The sequence below is a fragment of the Leucopleurus acutus genome (genome assembly GCF_964270905.1).
Source record: "Leucopleurus acutus genome assembly, chromosome: 11".
NCBI classification, from domain to species: domain Eukaryota; kingdom Metazoa; phylum Chordata; class Mammalia; order Artiodactyla; family Delphinidae; genus Leucopleurus; species Leucopleurus acutus.
Window position 1 is genome coordinate 15899073 of NC_139152.1, and position 15201 is coordinate 15914273.

The window sequence follows — 15201 nt, forward strand, 5'->3', positions numbered from 1 at the left end:
TTCGCCACACACACACTTGAACTTTCTCTCAGTCCCAGAGGCGTAACTTTTCTAAGGTCTCCGCACTTAGTGCGAAAGCAAGAATGAAAGCTTGGCCCTCCTGGTTTTTGATCAACTGCTTTTTCCCACTTGACTAATAATGAAGTTCACTAATATTAAAACATTGTAAAATTCCAGAGATTTGCAGTTTTGTATCTGAAATATTATACTGGAAGTATTTTGTCTTTAAATAATTAAATTTTGAGCTTTGGCTTCAAGTCATTTTTATTTCTCAAATTAAGAAAAGTTATCAAGGGAAATTATTCCTTCAAGCCACAAATGTACTGATTGATGTACTTCTTCCCATAAACAGTCATGCTCTCAGAAGGCCATGGTACAGTAGAGCATCACCACCTGCAGTCCTTCATTTCCTGTCTTCACATTCTTAGGCACAACTCAAAACCTCTAGTGTTCCATCCACACGCAGAAACCCTATTTAACTATTCTGGTGAGATGTGTGAAGATGAGATTCTAGGAGTTTATTTATATAAAAACAAATAAGATATGAGGACAGACTTGAGATGAGATCTTGAACATTCTTATTTCTGAAAAAAGTTTAATACTCTTCTTTCTTGCAATAAAACTGTACCTTGTGTGGAACTAATAGTCTTTTATGTGAGTGACATAGATGCTGTTCACTTAATATATTAAATCCATTGAATTGAATTTCATAAAAAGATTAAAATCTGTTCATTAATCACTTGTACCCTGTATAATACTTTGGTCTTTAAAAAAAATAAGTCCTAAGTATATATTTTACCTACCAAGAGGAAAAAAAAATTTTACTCTAATTTAGAATCTGGGAAACAACTCTCCTTCATTTTTACATTCCAATTGTTCTTTTATTTCAGAGTAATCTCTTACCAAACATTACCAAGAAATATGCCAAGCCACAGAACCCATATCGTGGCCCGCTACCCTGAAGGCTATAGAACACTCCCAAGAAACAGCAAGACCCGGCCGGAAAGTATCTGCAGCGTAACTCCTTCCGTTCACGACAAGACAGCTGGGCCTGCGGCCGAAGAGAAGCGGAGATCCATGAGAGATGACACCATGTGGCAGCTTTATGAGTGGCAGCAGCGTCAGTTTTATAACAAGCAGGGCACCCTCCCTCGCCATGGCACCCTGACCAGTCCTAAAACCATGGTTAATATTTCTGACCAGACAATGCACTCCATCCCCACATCACCTTCCCACGGCTCCATAGCTGCTTATCAGGGCTACTCCCCTCAGCGAACCTACAGATCAGAAGTGTCTTCACCAATTCAGAGGGGAGATGTGACGATAGACCGCAGGCACCGGGCCCATCACCCCAAGGTAAGACGTCTGTTCATCCAGGCTTCACTGCTCCTCCAAGGATGCTGCGTTTTACTTCTAGTACACGTCTCTCTTTCTCTGAATGGGAGAGACAAGAACATGGGGAGGAGGTAGGCAAGGCCAGCTCTTTTTTTGTTTTAAAAATTAAGGAAGAGTATTCTGCAGTGTCAGAATCTCATGTAGAAAACCTAAGCTTGCAATGCTTCATCCCTCAGGAGCAGCTCTTTGGAACAGATGCATTATGTATTCTTCCCTGCTTGATAGCATGTCTCATCAGCTTTCTCTGTAGGGTAAGACCACACATATTTTGATTGGCCCTTCATACACTCAAATTCTACGCCCACCCTCTTCTAGCATCCCTGCAGTCCTGTGTCAGGCCTTTCATGTTCTTTGCTAAGATAAAAGTGCTAACCTCAGGACTTTCCTGGTGGCGCAGTGGTTAAGAATCCGCCTGCCACTGCAGGCAACCCAGGTTCCAGCCCTGGTCGAGGAAGATCCCACATTGCTGCGGAGCAACTAAGCCCGTGCGCCACAGCTACTGAGCCTGCGCTCTAGAGCCCGCAAGCCACACTGCTGAGACTGCGTGCTGCAACTACTACTGAAGCCCGTGCACCTAGAACCTGTGCTCTGCAACAAGAGAAGCCTGCGCACCGCAACGAATAGTAGTCCCCGCTTGCTGCAACTAGAGAAAAGCCCGCGCGAACGAAGACCCAACACGGCCAAAAATGAAATAGATAAATTAATTAATTTTTTTTTTTAAAAAGTGCTAACCATATCTTCTAACCAGCGGAAGATATGGCATATTGAAATACTCCTCAGGTGCCCAATTGCATATTAAAGTAACAATGCTTACTGATATATATACTTTTTTTTGCTCAGCAGCCATGACTCACGGGCCCAGCCGCTCTGTGGCATGTGGGATCTTCCCGGACCGGGGCACAAACCCGCGTCCCAAACCCGCGTCCCCTGCATCGGCAGGCGGACTCTCAACCACTGCGCCACCAGGGAAGCCCACTTTTTTTTTTTTTTTTTGGTCCATGCCTCGTGGCTTGTGGGATTTTAGTTCCCTGACCAGGGATCAAACCCATGCCCTCATCAGTGAAAACGAGGAGTCCTAACCACTGGACTGCCAGGGAATTCTCTACATATACTTTTTAAAAAATTAAGTTATAGAGATCATGCTTTAATTTGCACCTTAAGTTGGTATAAGCCTTGCTTAGTAGATTTTTTGAAGTGAATTCGAGTGCTTTGCATCAATCAGCTTTTCATAATGCTGAAGCAGTTGTTTTGATCAGTCACCCTATGTGTGCAGCTGGGTCTCTAATGTCTGTCCTAAAGTGAAAAGGAATTTTCCTGTCACTTTCTTTTTAATTCTAAAGAACACCTTGCTTTATTCCATTTTGAAAAGCACCTTTTCTTATCCTTGCGATGGGCTGACTCCTTCAGTTACATCATTGCATCATTACATCATTGCATCATACATCATTTGCTTGATTTTTCCATAAATAAGCATTAGATAGAAATTAATAAGTCAATCAGGAATTTTCTTCAGGAGGAAGCTTTAGTTTGTCTCACCAAAAAAAGCTCACTTTGAACTCTGCTGTAGCAAAGGTCAATATTTTGTCACTTCGTACATCCAAAGACTAATAAAAATAGTAACAGTATTCAAGAGAAATCTGATCTAATACAAATTATCAGTGCGTGGCTGATGAGTGTTTTCATGGCCAAAATTCATCATCTCTTACAACAGCAGGTATGAGATGCGTGTGTGCTCTCTAGCCAGTTTTCCCAGTCAACTAAACATCTCCTCCTCCCGAAAAACTTCTCCAACATTGCCAGTTTTTCTTTCAAACTGTCCCATCATCTTCCTTGATGTGATCAGTGGTTCTTAAAGTAGGGTTCATGGACCCTTAGGGAGTACCTGGGGGGGTACCTGAGGGTCCCCATGACCCTTTCAGGGAGCCTGTAAGTAAGCTCAGAATTATTTTTATAATAATAATAAGGCATTATTCATTGTGTTACCATTTTCTAATAGTGCGAAAGCAACAGTGGGTAAAAGTACTAGCACCTTAGCCTAAGTCAAGGGAATGGCTCAGACTATACTAGTGGTCATTGTAATGCTTCACTGCCACAGACTTGCCTTAAAAATAAATCCCTTTGATGAAACAGTAAAAAATAATTTTATTCAATCTTGACTTTTCATTCCATAGCATTTTAATATTCTGTGTGATGAAATGGGAAATGTACTTAAAGCATTTCTCTTTGCATACCAAAGTGCTAATAGTTGTCTCAGGGAAAAACACTTGAGTGGTTATTTGAGTTGCCAGCAGAACTAGCTCCGTTTTTGTTTTTGTTTTTGTTTTTCAGCCTCTAAGTTTTTATTAACATGGGTTTTCAAAAATAAGCATCCAGGGACTTCCCTGGTGGTGCAGTGGATATGACTATGCACTCCTAGTACAGGGGGCCTGGGTTTGATCCCTGTTCAGGGAACTAGATCCCACATGCATGCCACAACTAAGAGCCCGCCTGCCGCAACTAAGGAGCCTGCGAGCCTCAACTAAGACCCGGCACAACCAAGTAAATAAAATAAATAAGTATTAAAAAAAAAAAACAACAAACAAGCATCCATACTAGTGTTGTGGGAAGAGGGTGGGAGAAGAAATTATGCTGTATTGGTAATAAAGCTCCAGGTTCATCCCGTCATGGATCTCATAGTCCCCCAGAGACACGTGGTCCTTAAAAATCATGTACCACTTCTTCAAAACAATCTTGTTCCAATGGGTGCCAGTTTGGGCTGCAGTCAGCTTCTAAGGTCCCCGATGGTGTCATCAGTATTGCATTTAACTCGGACCTTCGTCCCTAGACGGTCGTTGCAGACAACCTCGATCATCCTGGCTGGAACTCGAATCACCCAGAACCATCTGATGCCACAACCTTCTCACTCTAGTGCAGAGCCCAGGCCTTTTTTTTTTCTTCTTTCTTTGTTTCTTCTTCTTTTTTTTTTTTTTTTTTTTTAATGAAACACCATTTTTACTTGAAAGAACGAATGACAAACTATAGTTGTTCAGACTTGGTATTTGACAGACACTTCCTCAGAGTGAAACGTTAGCCTGTCACTTCAAGGAAAGCAACCCACAGTACCTGTCACCGACCACAACATTTGAGCTTTCAAGCAAAAATCAGAATTTTGGAAATCTTGTATCTGCCTCTGTGAGCTTGACAGCTCTCTGGTGCTTAAAGGTCAATGATGGTATTAACAGATAGGCGCTACTGATCTTGTAGACTAACATGTGCCAGCATTTGGAACATCTGCATAACCCACTGAGCCAGTGTTTTCTGCATGGCCAGTGTTTGATGTCTCAAAATCATGGATGGGTAAAAGATTCCTTTAAAGTGCAAATAGACCAATGAATGGATGTCAGTGTGACAGAGTACAAAAAGTTCATTGATACGGTTTCAGACACCACTTCGCAACTAACCTTTAAGAAAGTACCACTTTTTGACCTTTAGTGCAGTATCAAAGAACATCTGCAAATATCCAAAAAAGCTATTCAAGTTCTCTTCCCTTTTCCAATTACATATATCGAAGGTGGCTTTTCTTCATGTACTTCCCCTAAAAGAGATGATCACAACAGATCGAATACAGAGGCAGATATGAAAATCCAGCCAGACATTAAAGAGATTTGCAAAACTGTAAAATAATGCCACTCTTGTCACTAAAATCTCCTTTTTAAGGATGTAAAGGGCTCCTGAGACCAATAAGTTTGAGAACCACTGAGCCATACTGTATGGAATTACTCTGTTCATCAGTGTCTGTATTTTAGTCCTGAAGTTTTAGTATCTGTCTTCTTTCATAAGCACCAATAGCAATTTTAAATGGCATTTTATAATATAATTTTCATCACTGACATTGACCACAGAATTTATACTGTGCCTTCATCTTCCTAGCACGTGTATGTGCCTGACAGGAGGTCAATGCCAGCCGGCCTAACCTTACAGTCCGTTAGCCCCCAGAGCCTCCAAGGCAAAACGGTGAGTACGATATCTTTATTTACCATATCATGTTTTATTTATGTGCTACCCATGATAGCACACATCTGACATAGCTTTTAAGTTTGAGTTTTCAGAGAGGTGCCTCCCAGAGAAAAACCATTACTAGTTTTGTGGAACAGATGCTCGTCAGTAGGATTTGGAATCATGTCGCCATTTCAGTGTCTTCCTGATACCTTTCCCTGAACGTCTGGCTGCCTAAATACAAGATTCTGTTTTCCAGAATCTTTATAACCTGGGAGGGTGTCTTTACTTTATAACCTGGGAGGGTTTCGTTACTTCATTGAATGTTAATATCCTCTTCCTTAAAACGGAAGTTGGAGTAGTTCCTTAGGGAAACAAATCCAGCAAGCAACTCTGTGTCTATAGTCAAACCACAGGCCTGTCAAGTTTCTCCTGTGGATTTTTATATAGATTAACTACCTTAGAGCAGAAAAGAAACCGATTTACATATTTATGCAGAGAAAGAGAGACTGTTAGAATACTAAATTCAAGCAAGTACTTACCTTTATCATTTCATAGTCAGTGTTATTCCTGTTCACACTGGAAAGGAGTTATGTTACCAGGACACTATTACTCTTCAAATTAAAGAGAAAAGGTGACTTTTCATCACTTCATTTTATTTTAATGGCATTCTTTTATCAGGGGAACTATGCTTTCATATTAGTAGGTAGTCTTAATTTCTGTAAAGATATGATTTGAGGACCATTCATTATTTAAAATCCTCTTCCTGCAGTAATCAAAACAAGTTTATCTTCTATGTATTTTTCAAACATTGTTTTATTTCATCTCTTACATGCTTAGATATGAGGCAGATTTCTTGGCTTTAAACTGCTTGTGGTTTACTTATTAAAGGCGATAGATATTGCTTGACTATAACTAAAAATTCTTAACTGTTGGAAATTTTAAACATTAGATCGTTGATCTGGCAAACAGACCTTAATCATAAGATAATGCTAAGTATCATATTATGAAAGTTTCTCTTCTACCTTGCTCCCTCTAGTGGATATTTAGGACAAAATGTATTTACCACGTCCTCCTTTTGGAGGAATCAATTGTGCCTCTCTTTATTTTGCCACAAATTTAAACATCTAGCAAACTTATTGTAATCTTTCATGCTTTTGAAAATCTCTTTAACTCCATAAGTAATAAAGAGTTTTAAGGTTTCTTCTTTTAGTATTTCTGTCACATATCCCTCTGGGTCTTAGGCTATCTAATCCCTTACCCCACTCTCCTTTCTCTCTGGCAAGACCTCTAGAGCTTGATATGACGACATAAGATATGGACTGTCTCACAGTCATGAGGTCACAAGATGTGGTTGGCCTCAGAGCAAAAGCATCTCTTCTTTTCCTGTTAAGAAGTTTCTTCTTTAAGTCACACATGCACACACATTCTTTTGACTGTTAAGAAGCTATTGTCTCCTCTGTGTGGATACTCAGAGAATCCAATAGTAACTATGGTTTACTTCTGACATTTTTTCCTCTTGAAGGCAATAACCTTTAATGTAACTTCAAGTAACACTTAAAATTGATTTATAACAGATACAGACTACTATACATAAAACAGATAAGTAACAAGGATTTACTGTATAACACAGGAAACTATTCAATATCTTGTAATAACCTATATAGGAAAATAATCTAAAAATATATATATATATATGTAACTGAATCACTTTGCCATATACCTGCAACTAACATAAAAATCAACTATACTTCCATTTTCTTAAAAATATATTTTTTTATGGAAAGTAAAGAGCAACAGCAAATGAACAGAACAGAAGAGACCTAAGTGTAACGCTGTGCTGTCGGCAAAACAAGTCAATCTCGGGAGCGCTTTTTGGCTCGGAAGTTTTAAGAGCACAGCTGTAGCTCTTAAGTGAACAGAGTCTCCCTGTGGTCTCTGTGCAGTTTTTAATCATAACAAAGCTCAGTCAAACACCGAATGATATTTTATGGCCTGTAAGACTGCCAATGACCATACTTTACTGCATTTCTAACGAAAAGAAATATATCGGATTGGCCTGTTAAGGAATTGTATCTACCTTTGAAAGTTTATTCCCCTCAGAGATCAGAGTAACCAATCAGGAACCAAAAGTTTCTCTGCTCTCCGCCAAGGGTGGAAGGAGGGTTTATGCGCACATGGAAACCTTCTGTGTGTAGTAAATACATTTTTTTCTTCCTTAAAAATAAAAACTGGTCTTTTGGTCAATATAAAATATCCTGTGAAAACACTAACAGTGACATTTAAAAATATAACTGGGAAGCAGTTAATAGATCTCAGGTACTGACTGAGCTTCATGATGTGAAGATGTCATCCAAGTTTTACATGAATTTTAATTCTTTTTGTTTACCTTCTGTTCTCTAAGATAGAGTGTTGGGCATGCAGGTATTGTTCTATTGCTATAAAAGTCTTAGGTGTCATTTTTAAACATCTCATTAAATTGTATTTTAATAATAGCTCTCATGTACAAACCTTTATAATGGTGGGGGGGTTTTTGGCATTGCACTTCTTTATACTTAAGATTTAAATTTTCTCTCATGAGTTCTGAGAAAATGCCTTAATAGACTGTTGTTTTGCTGTATCTTACCAAGTAATACTGTTCCTTCTATTTCTCTAGATATCTATGCATTTATGTATGACCTATCATCATAGTGCCTAGGCACTATGTTTGATGTCAACCATAAGAGGATACTTGCCAAGAAATCTTGGTTTAATATCTGTCACTTAAGACCACAATTAATCTGTTTTCCACTGTTTGGATTCTTAAATTGTACTCCTTCAGCCAGAGGAGCTTACGCTGCTGCTTATAAAGCTGAGACGGCAGCAGGCGGAACTGAGTAGTATCCGGGAGCACACGTTAGCACAGCTCATGCAGCTAAAGCTCGAGGCGCACAGCCCAAAGGTCAGCTATGGAGAGATGTGTCTGTGTGTCTGCTCTTGTCACTCACGCTGAGCCATTCATTATTAATCGGTTTGATCAGCGTCATTCCCGTGAGCATGAGCCCATCCCACCACTGCGGCGACGACATCGGGATCTCCTATTGACCCTTTGAGAATTCCCTTGGTTATACGTTATTAAAGGAAAACGTGGGTCGGCTGCATTTCTTCGTAGCCTTCCACCCACCCACTCACCCACCAACTCTTGGTTGTGAGGGAGGAAATGCATGCAGACTTCAGAATACTATTGTCATTCCTCAAACACTAACTTCCACCTCTGGTAAAACAGGTATTGAAGAGTCCCGTCGTTTCCCATGAAGTATTAAGTTGAGAAGTGATTAGCGTTTTAATAGTACTGCCTTTTGAATGTGAAAGATTAATTCCGTGTGTTCTTGATTTTTAAAATGAACACACGTAAACATTTCTCAAAGGGTTTAATAGCCTCTGGTTATATGAGAAACATCCAAAGAAGTAGTAACATATTGCAGAAAAGAATTAACATGTAAAGCTTCTAACCTTGAGTCTGCTAAAGCCATTTGAAGGATTTTTCTGCTTAATGTTTCAGCTTATATGCATGTCTACTTAATTTCTTACAAAACTAAGTGTAATTTATAATCATTGAATGCATCATCTGTGCCGTTTACAGGGGAGCATGTGTGTGGAAGTCGTTGTGTGCTGTGGTATAATATAGGTTGTGACAAACTACCTGTTTTCCCTGTTTCAAAATTGACCTTTTCATGAATTCCGCACCCTCTTTCTCTGTCCGTTTGTACCTTGATTGATGCCTACTAGAATGAAATCCTTTCACATCACCTTCAAAGGAACACCATATATTTGGATCATCAGGTGGGCCTTGAAGAATTTTTCTTACTTCTCATACCTTATGTTTTAATGTTTTCAATGTAGTACAATTTTCGGGCTACTCAGATATTTCAGTCGTTTTGCGTTAATAGTGTGACTTTTACAAGTGGCAGGCTAAGAGACCCCTCACCAGGGGAATTCAGGAATACCAGAATAAGCAGGTTAGAAAGGACAGTTGTGGAGATGAGGTGGGCTACAAATGCCAGCTCTCTGGAAATTGAGAGCCTGGATTCTCTAGATTCCTTTTTTCTTATCCCAAGAATACTTGTACTTATTGGCTTGTATCAGCTTGGAGGTGACCTAATTAAAGAAATAGGCACCCAGCTGTGAATGCCTTGTTGAAGCCCAGGAGGAGGTGGGTGTGGTGCTCTCTCTATTCCCAAGGGGAGGTTAACGATGGGTAAATGTTGAAAAGTGAGTGGAAGTTGATGAACAAGGACTGACACTCCTAAATGTTGGCGTCTATGAACTTCCCTGTTAATATTTAATTTTAATTTGATGAGGATTTTTTATATGTTCTTAAACATAAAATTTCTTCTAGTGGATGCTTTCTTTTTGCATATAAATTAGGCTAGAATTTTCTTTAGCTTGTTTTCAAAACGTTCAAACTTGAATATTTTATCAAATGAAAGAGGTTACTGCGGAAAATGCTGTAAGACAGTATTTTCATATTTATATTTGCCCTGTTTGAAACAAAATAATAATGTACTGCTTTAAATTAGTTACATTTAAAGAGGGATTTTGCATTAGGATGACCCTTGAAAGGATGTTCAATCATTTTTCTTTTAATTTTTAAAAGAAATATGCTTTTGTTAATTTGTAATTTATTTTCCCACAAAATGTTTTCATCATAGTTTTACCTATTGGAATGCTTTAGAAATCAGCATTTCATGAATCCAAACTCTAATCTTCACTTCAGAGACTGGTGCTATTAAATTTAACCACAGTGTACATTATACAATCTAATAAAGACATGTTTGCCAACAAAATAGTAAGATAAGCCTTCCCTCAAAATTCCACACTGCCAGAAAGCTTCTAAGATACATGGGGAATAACTTTCTTAAAAGCACCTCTGTCTATAAAGCTAGAGGTCGTTCTGACAAATGATGGGATATTACAAAAATTAGGGTTCAAAACGGCGAAATGAATGTGACTCTGAAGTTATCTAGAATCTCTGGAAATAAACTTAGTGGTATATTAATCTGTTGTTAATTTACTGCTCACTTCAGCAAATCAAAACTGGCATTGCAGACACACAGAACTTGAGCAGCTCTTGGGAAAGGACAGGTGCATATATCGAAAAGACCACCGTTTGCTAAGATGATGCCTCTCCTCACCTCCCTTTCCCGGATTGAGCTGTTTCTTCCCTTGGCCTTAGTGGCCCAGATTCAGTTGAGGCTTCTGTTCCTGTCCTTTGCTCCCTTGGCAAGGTGACTTCTACAATCTCAACTTGTAGGCGACGCGCTAAGGAGCGCCGCTCTAGAAAGTGGAAAAGGCAAGGAAATGGGATCTCCCCTAGAGCCTCTGAAGGGAGCATGGCCCTGCCCACACTTTGGTTTTGGCCCATTAAGATGATTTCCGACTTCCAGCCTCCAGAAGTATAAGAGAATAAATGTGTGTTGTCTTTTAATTAATTAATTAAAATTAAAATCTCAACTTTGTATCGATCCTCTCTGTTCTGTCAACATGTCAGCAGAGCTTTTCCAGTAACTCACCTTTTTCTTATATTAGATCCCAAAATAGTTATATTATTCCACTTTTAAAAGTTTGTGATAATGAGAAGAATTGTAGAATTTGATTGTTTAAATGATGATTTGCATTGAAATAAGACTATTTCTGATGGCAAAAATTGGACCATTTTTAGATAATAATTTGACAGTGCATAAAAAACATGGTGAGGGCTTTGCCCAGAAACTCAGATATGCCTAAATGTGTACATCCTTAAGGTTTCCTTAAGGTTTCCTAAGGAAAAATCTCTCTTTAAATAAATCAAAAAATTTTATGATTTCAAATGATTGCATTTAATATAAATGAAATATTTACCCTTGAACTGTCCTGTATTTTACATCAGTAGTAAGTTTATTAAGTTATGTAGAAAGAATTCTTGGTAATGTTGAATTTTAATGAAATTTTTCACTCAGCTCAAACATTTCCAGCTTTTAATCTTGTTACTGCCAGTAGCCGATTCTAGGTGACCAGGTGTATTTTTATGGGCATTATTGGTTGCCTGGGTTTATAAACTGATTCACGAGTTTTATATAATTATAAATTTGAAAGTAGATTTTAAAACCTGAAAGTCAGAGGCTCTGGTCACATTTTATAGAACTGTATATCATACCAAGAGAACAGATACTAATTGATACTCTTCCGACACTTATTCTGCTTGCTCAAATAAATCATCAGAATAACCTAAGGCCAACATTTAATTGATTTAAATTCTCTTAATCCCTATCACTATTCATGAAAAATAGAACCAAAGGGTAGTCTCTGAGTTACTTCAGAGGTAAATTCATTTCTGATACTATAACAAATAAAAAATAAAAATGCCTTGTCTGAAATTCTGAAGATTTACATATTATACAGTCAGTCGAAAACTCTTGTCTTCTGGTGCCATATCACCATCATGAGGACAAGTCATGTACTGAAGTGTTTTTAAAAATAACAAAAGCTGTACTAATTATATGGTATAATTTTCTTCTGCTTTTTGTTTTATTCTGAAGTACGCTATTATAGTTTATGTTTTTATAGCCCAGTTCGTAGACTGTTCAATGTCTACATTTCTTAAGACGAGCCTAGGTTTGTCATTTTTATGAATTTTAAGATAAAGCCCCAAAGTATAACCTGTGAAAGTATAATAATCCTAACTGGGTACTTTATGAACCTCATCCAGGTTCTATTTCGAAAATGAATAAATACATAATATATCAGTAACTCATTTTCTTCTCATTTAGCTTAGTCATCACTGAACGTTAGAGAAGCTTTTGGGTACCGTTTAAGTGAAACTTGGAAATTTCATCCTACAGTATACCTGTGGAATGGATTTGACATTGTCTTTTCCCTCGTTCATTCCTCTACTACCAGAATATAGGAGAGGGGAGAAAGGTCATAAGTGCAATCTTGCAGTGACCCTGTACTTGCCAGGAAGTTGGAGTAAATTCGAGATTATCAGCAGTTGTAAGGGCATCCCCTCCTGGAGAATGGAGTGTCCTGTTGCTGTTCTTTGACAGTGAGGGAAAAGAGACTGTCTTGATATATTTTCTTTTTTTCTCAGAACAGGGCGGATTGAGCATGAGTTTTAGAGCAATATGACCCTGCTGAACATGTATTTGATGACTAGGAGTTCCTAATATTTCGTGGAGCCACGTGCATATCATCTGTTTGAAGCCAGCGTAACAGGTCCCCATAGAAGCTGACTGTTATCAACCTCCTGCTGTTCAGCTGGGGCATATATATCCCCTTCAGCAGGTCTAACATGGCGAGTAGGGACTTCATTTTCTTACTCTTGTCCCTTACGAGGATTTCCTCCGGTATCTAGTTCTTGGCTCCTGTAGTCTGGACCAGGACTGGTTGTACTGAGCAAAGGAATGAAGCTGGGATCGTAGAAACTAGAGCAGGGGCTGAGGAGAGGGAACTAGGCAAGGCCTCTGTGGGTGAAGAGGTAGAGCAGGGGCTGGAGCTTCTTCGATCAGTCGTAAAGGGAGGATTTATAGGATTGGGGAGATGAGGCCATGTTCCCATCCCTTCATCCATCTTCTTCCCTCCATTTGTTTCTTTCTTCCTCACTTGCTTTTTCTTTCTTTTTCTGTTAGTGATTGAAGAGCAGTTATGAGGGAATTTCTGCCAGCTTTCCATGTAGGCCATGGTAACAGAAAATAAGTCGCTTAAGAACTGAGATGAAGAAATGTGTAGGGGGCTCCCCTGGTGGCGCAGTGGTTGAGAGTCCGCCAGCCGATGCAGGGGACGCGGGTTCGTGCCCCGGTCCACATGTCGCAGAGCAGCTGGGCCCGTGAGCCATGGCCGCTGAGCCTGCTCGTCCAGAGCCTGTGCTCCGCAATGGGAGAGGCCACAGCAGCGAGAGGCCCGCGTACTGCAAAAAAAAAAAAAAAAATTATGACATTCTGGCTCTACCCCTGTCCCTTCAAGAGTCACTGTAGTTAACTGCATCAGAAACAGCTGCATGAGAACGGGAAAGGAAGGGAAATCCCTCAGTCAGTCACACCTGTGTTGGGGATGGCCAAAAGTTCTTTGTGAAAAGAATATGACTCTGCTATGGATAATTTTATGAAATTCACTTGCCCCTACCCATCTGGAGCCATCTCCCCCCGCCCCCCCAGCATGGAGCATACCTAAGTCATTCCTGAATTTAGCATCAAATGGTATATTCTTTAACACCAGATGGCTAAGGGACCTTATCCTCAAATTTTCATGGAAAAGCTGGAAGTTTCTCATAACAAACCAGTTTGCCATAGTACAAGAAAGGAAAAATACAGCTCAAGCATACCTGTGATGTTCTTTGTTGCATGAAAATGTTGAAGGTTAGCAAGTCAGTAGCTCAATCCTTCTTTTATCAGCACATTTTTTTAAAGTATGAGCAAACGCTTGAGAGAAGAGTCATTTTTGATCATACTAACCTCTAAAACATCTTGAAGAGTAAGCTGAAGTTTCTAATTTGCAAAAGTTTTATAGTAGCATTCAGGTTTTATAATGTAATTCTTTTATAAAGATTAATATTTTATGAGCCGTTCGCTAAAACTACTAGTGACTTTTGGAAGAAGTCTGATATTCTATTAATATTACTGGTTGCTGTGGACATTGCTCATCAGCATGCTTTCTGTATCCTTTCAAGAAACCGCAATGTAGAAACAGGAACTCTGACCACTTTTAAACATACTTATGCCAAGGGAAATGCAAAAAGGAACAGTTAACTGGGTGTATGTAATTGGTACTGAAACCATTCAAGGTAAAAATCTCAGTACTTTCTTGCCTTTTGTTCTTTGTGTTCATGAAAGACAGCTTCCCTATAAGGGAAGAAATGCTAACAAGATGATTGAAAAGATTCTTGATGGCTTTCATTGTTGTCCATTCAGCAACCTCATTCTATTGAGCTATTAAGCAAGATCCCATTTTCTCTAATATTTGAAGGGGTCCTAGAGCTTCTATTTTTAGGGATGACTGAGAGCTACAGGAGCTAATGTTTGTAGGGGATATAGAAAAGGCATTTGAAAAAAGCAAACTGGAAAGTTGAAAGAATATTATTGAACACTTACTGACCCAAACTAGTTACATAGTGTAGAATATCTGTATTTTCTTTTGCTGTGCTATTCAAAGCATTCCTCTCTCTCTCTCTCTCTGTCTCTCATACACCATTCCTCCTTTTTTCTTTTTCTGTCTCTCCCTTCCTCTGTATATTTGATCATAGAAGTGGGAGAGGGAGATGACACTGAGAAAATTCTTAATCAGGATATGACATCATAATGGCAGAATATAAATAAATGGACAGTGGGTAGATTAGAATTTAGAAAGTGGAAAGATTTAATACATGTGTGTCAGTACTCTGATCTCTCAGCCTATCGGATGCTTAACCATTATTATATGGTTCTCCTGTTTCTTACCAGTGACTCATCAGGCCCTTCTTGAAAGCTGTTTTCACCCCTCTCAACCCTAACTGGGGAAGTGCCCTGTTTCTTGGTGTTCTCTCATCTGAACATTCATCTACTCATTATTTTACTAGTTCTCTCTTTGTTACTTTTCATCTCTAGCCCCTGGGTTTCTCCCAGAAAGCAGAGCCTGGGATGTGGGCTTCCTTGGTGTGGGCTTGTTTGCAGGAAGTTTATTTTGGGAAGTGCTTCCAAGGTACAGGAGTAAAGAGAGTGAGACTATATACTATCAACTACCATAGGCAACTGGGGCCTCATCTGATACTTGTTAACAAATAGAAACCCAGCTGAACTAGAGAAGAGTACTCACTCCCGTCTTCCACTGACCAAGGGTTGT

General features: G+C 39.1%; 1 protein-coding gene and 1 pseudogene across 11 annotated transcripts in view; one reads left to right on the forward strand and one right to left on the reverse strand.

The window, feature by feature from the left end:
- PLEKHA5 (pleckstrin homology domain containing A5) overlaps positions 1 to 15201 on the forward strand; it is a 243100-nt gene that overhangs the window by 174650 nt on the left and 53249 nt on the right. For 7 of the 10 annotated variants that reach the window (XM_082851147.1, XM_082851139.1, XM_082851141.1 and 4 more), the window contains 2 exons: positions 891 to 1356; positions 5305 to 5388. In XM_082851147.1, the coding sequence (XP_082707273.1) occupies positions 891 to 1356; positions 5305 to 5388 (550 nt within the window). Of the gene's footprint in view, positions 1 to 890; positions 1357 to 5304; positions 5389 to 8191; positions 8312 to 9138; positions 9193 to 15201 lie in introns of all 10 variants that reach the window. The other 3 variants (XM_082851146.1, XM_082851148.1, XM_082851140.1) reach the window with 2 other exon arrangements.
- LOC309968778 (ubiquitin-like protein 5) lies at positions 3407 to 4582 on the reverse strand (annotated as a pseudogene). The gene has a single exon. The product of its transcript is annotated as a ubiquitin-like protein 5 (transcript).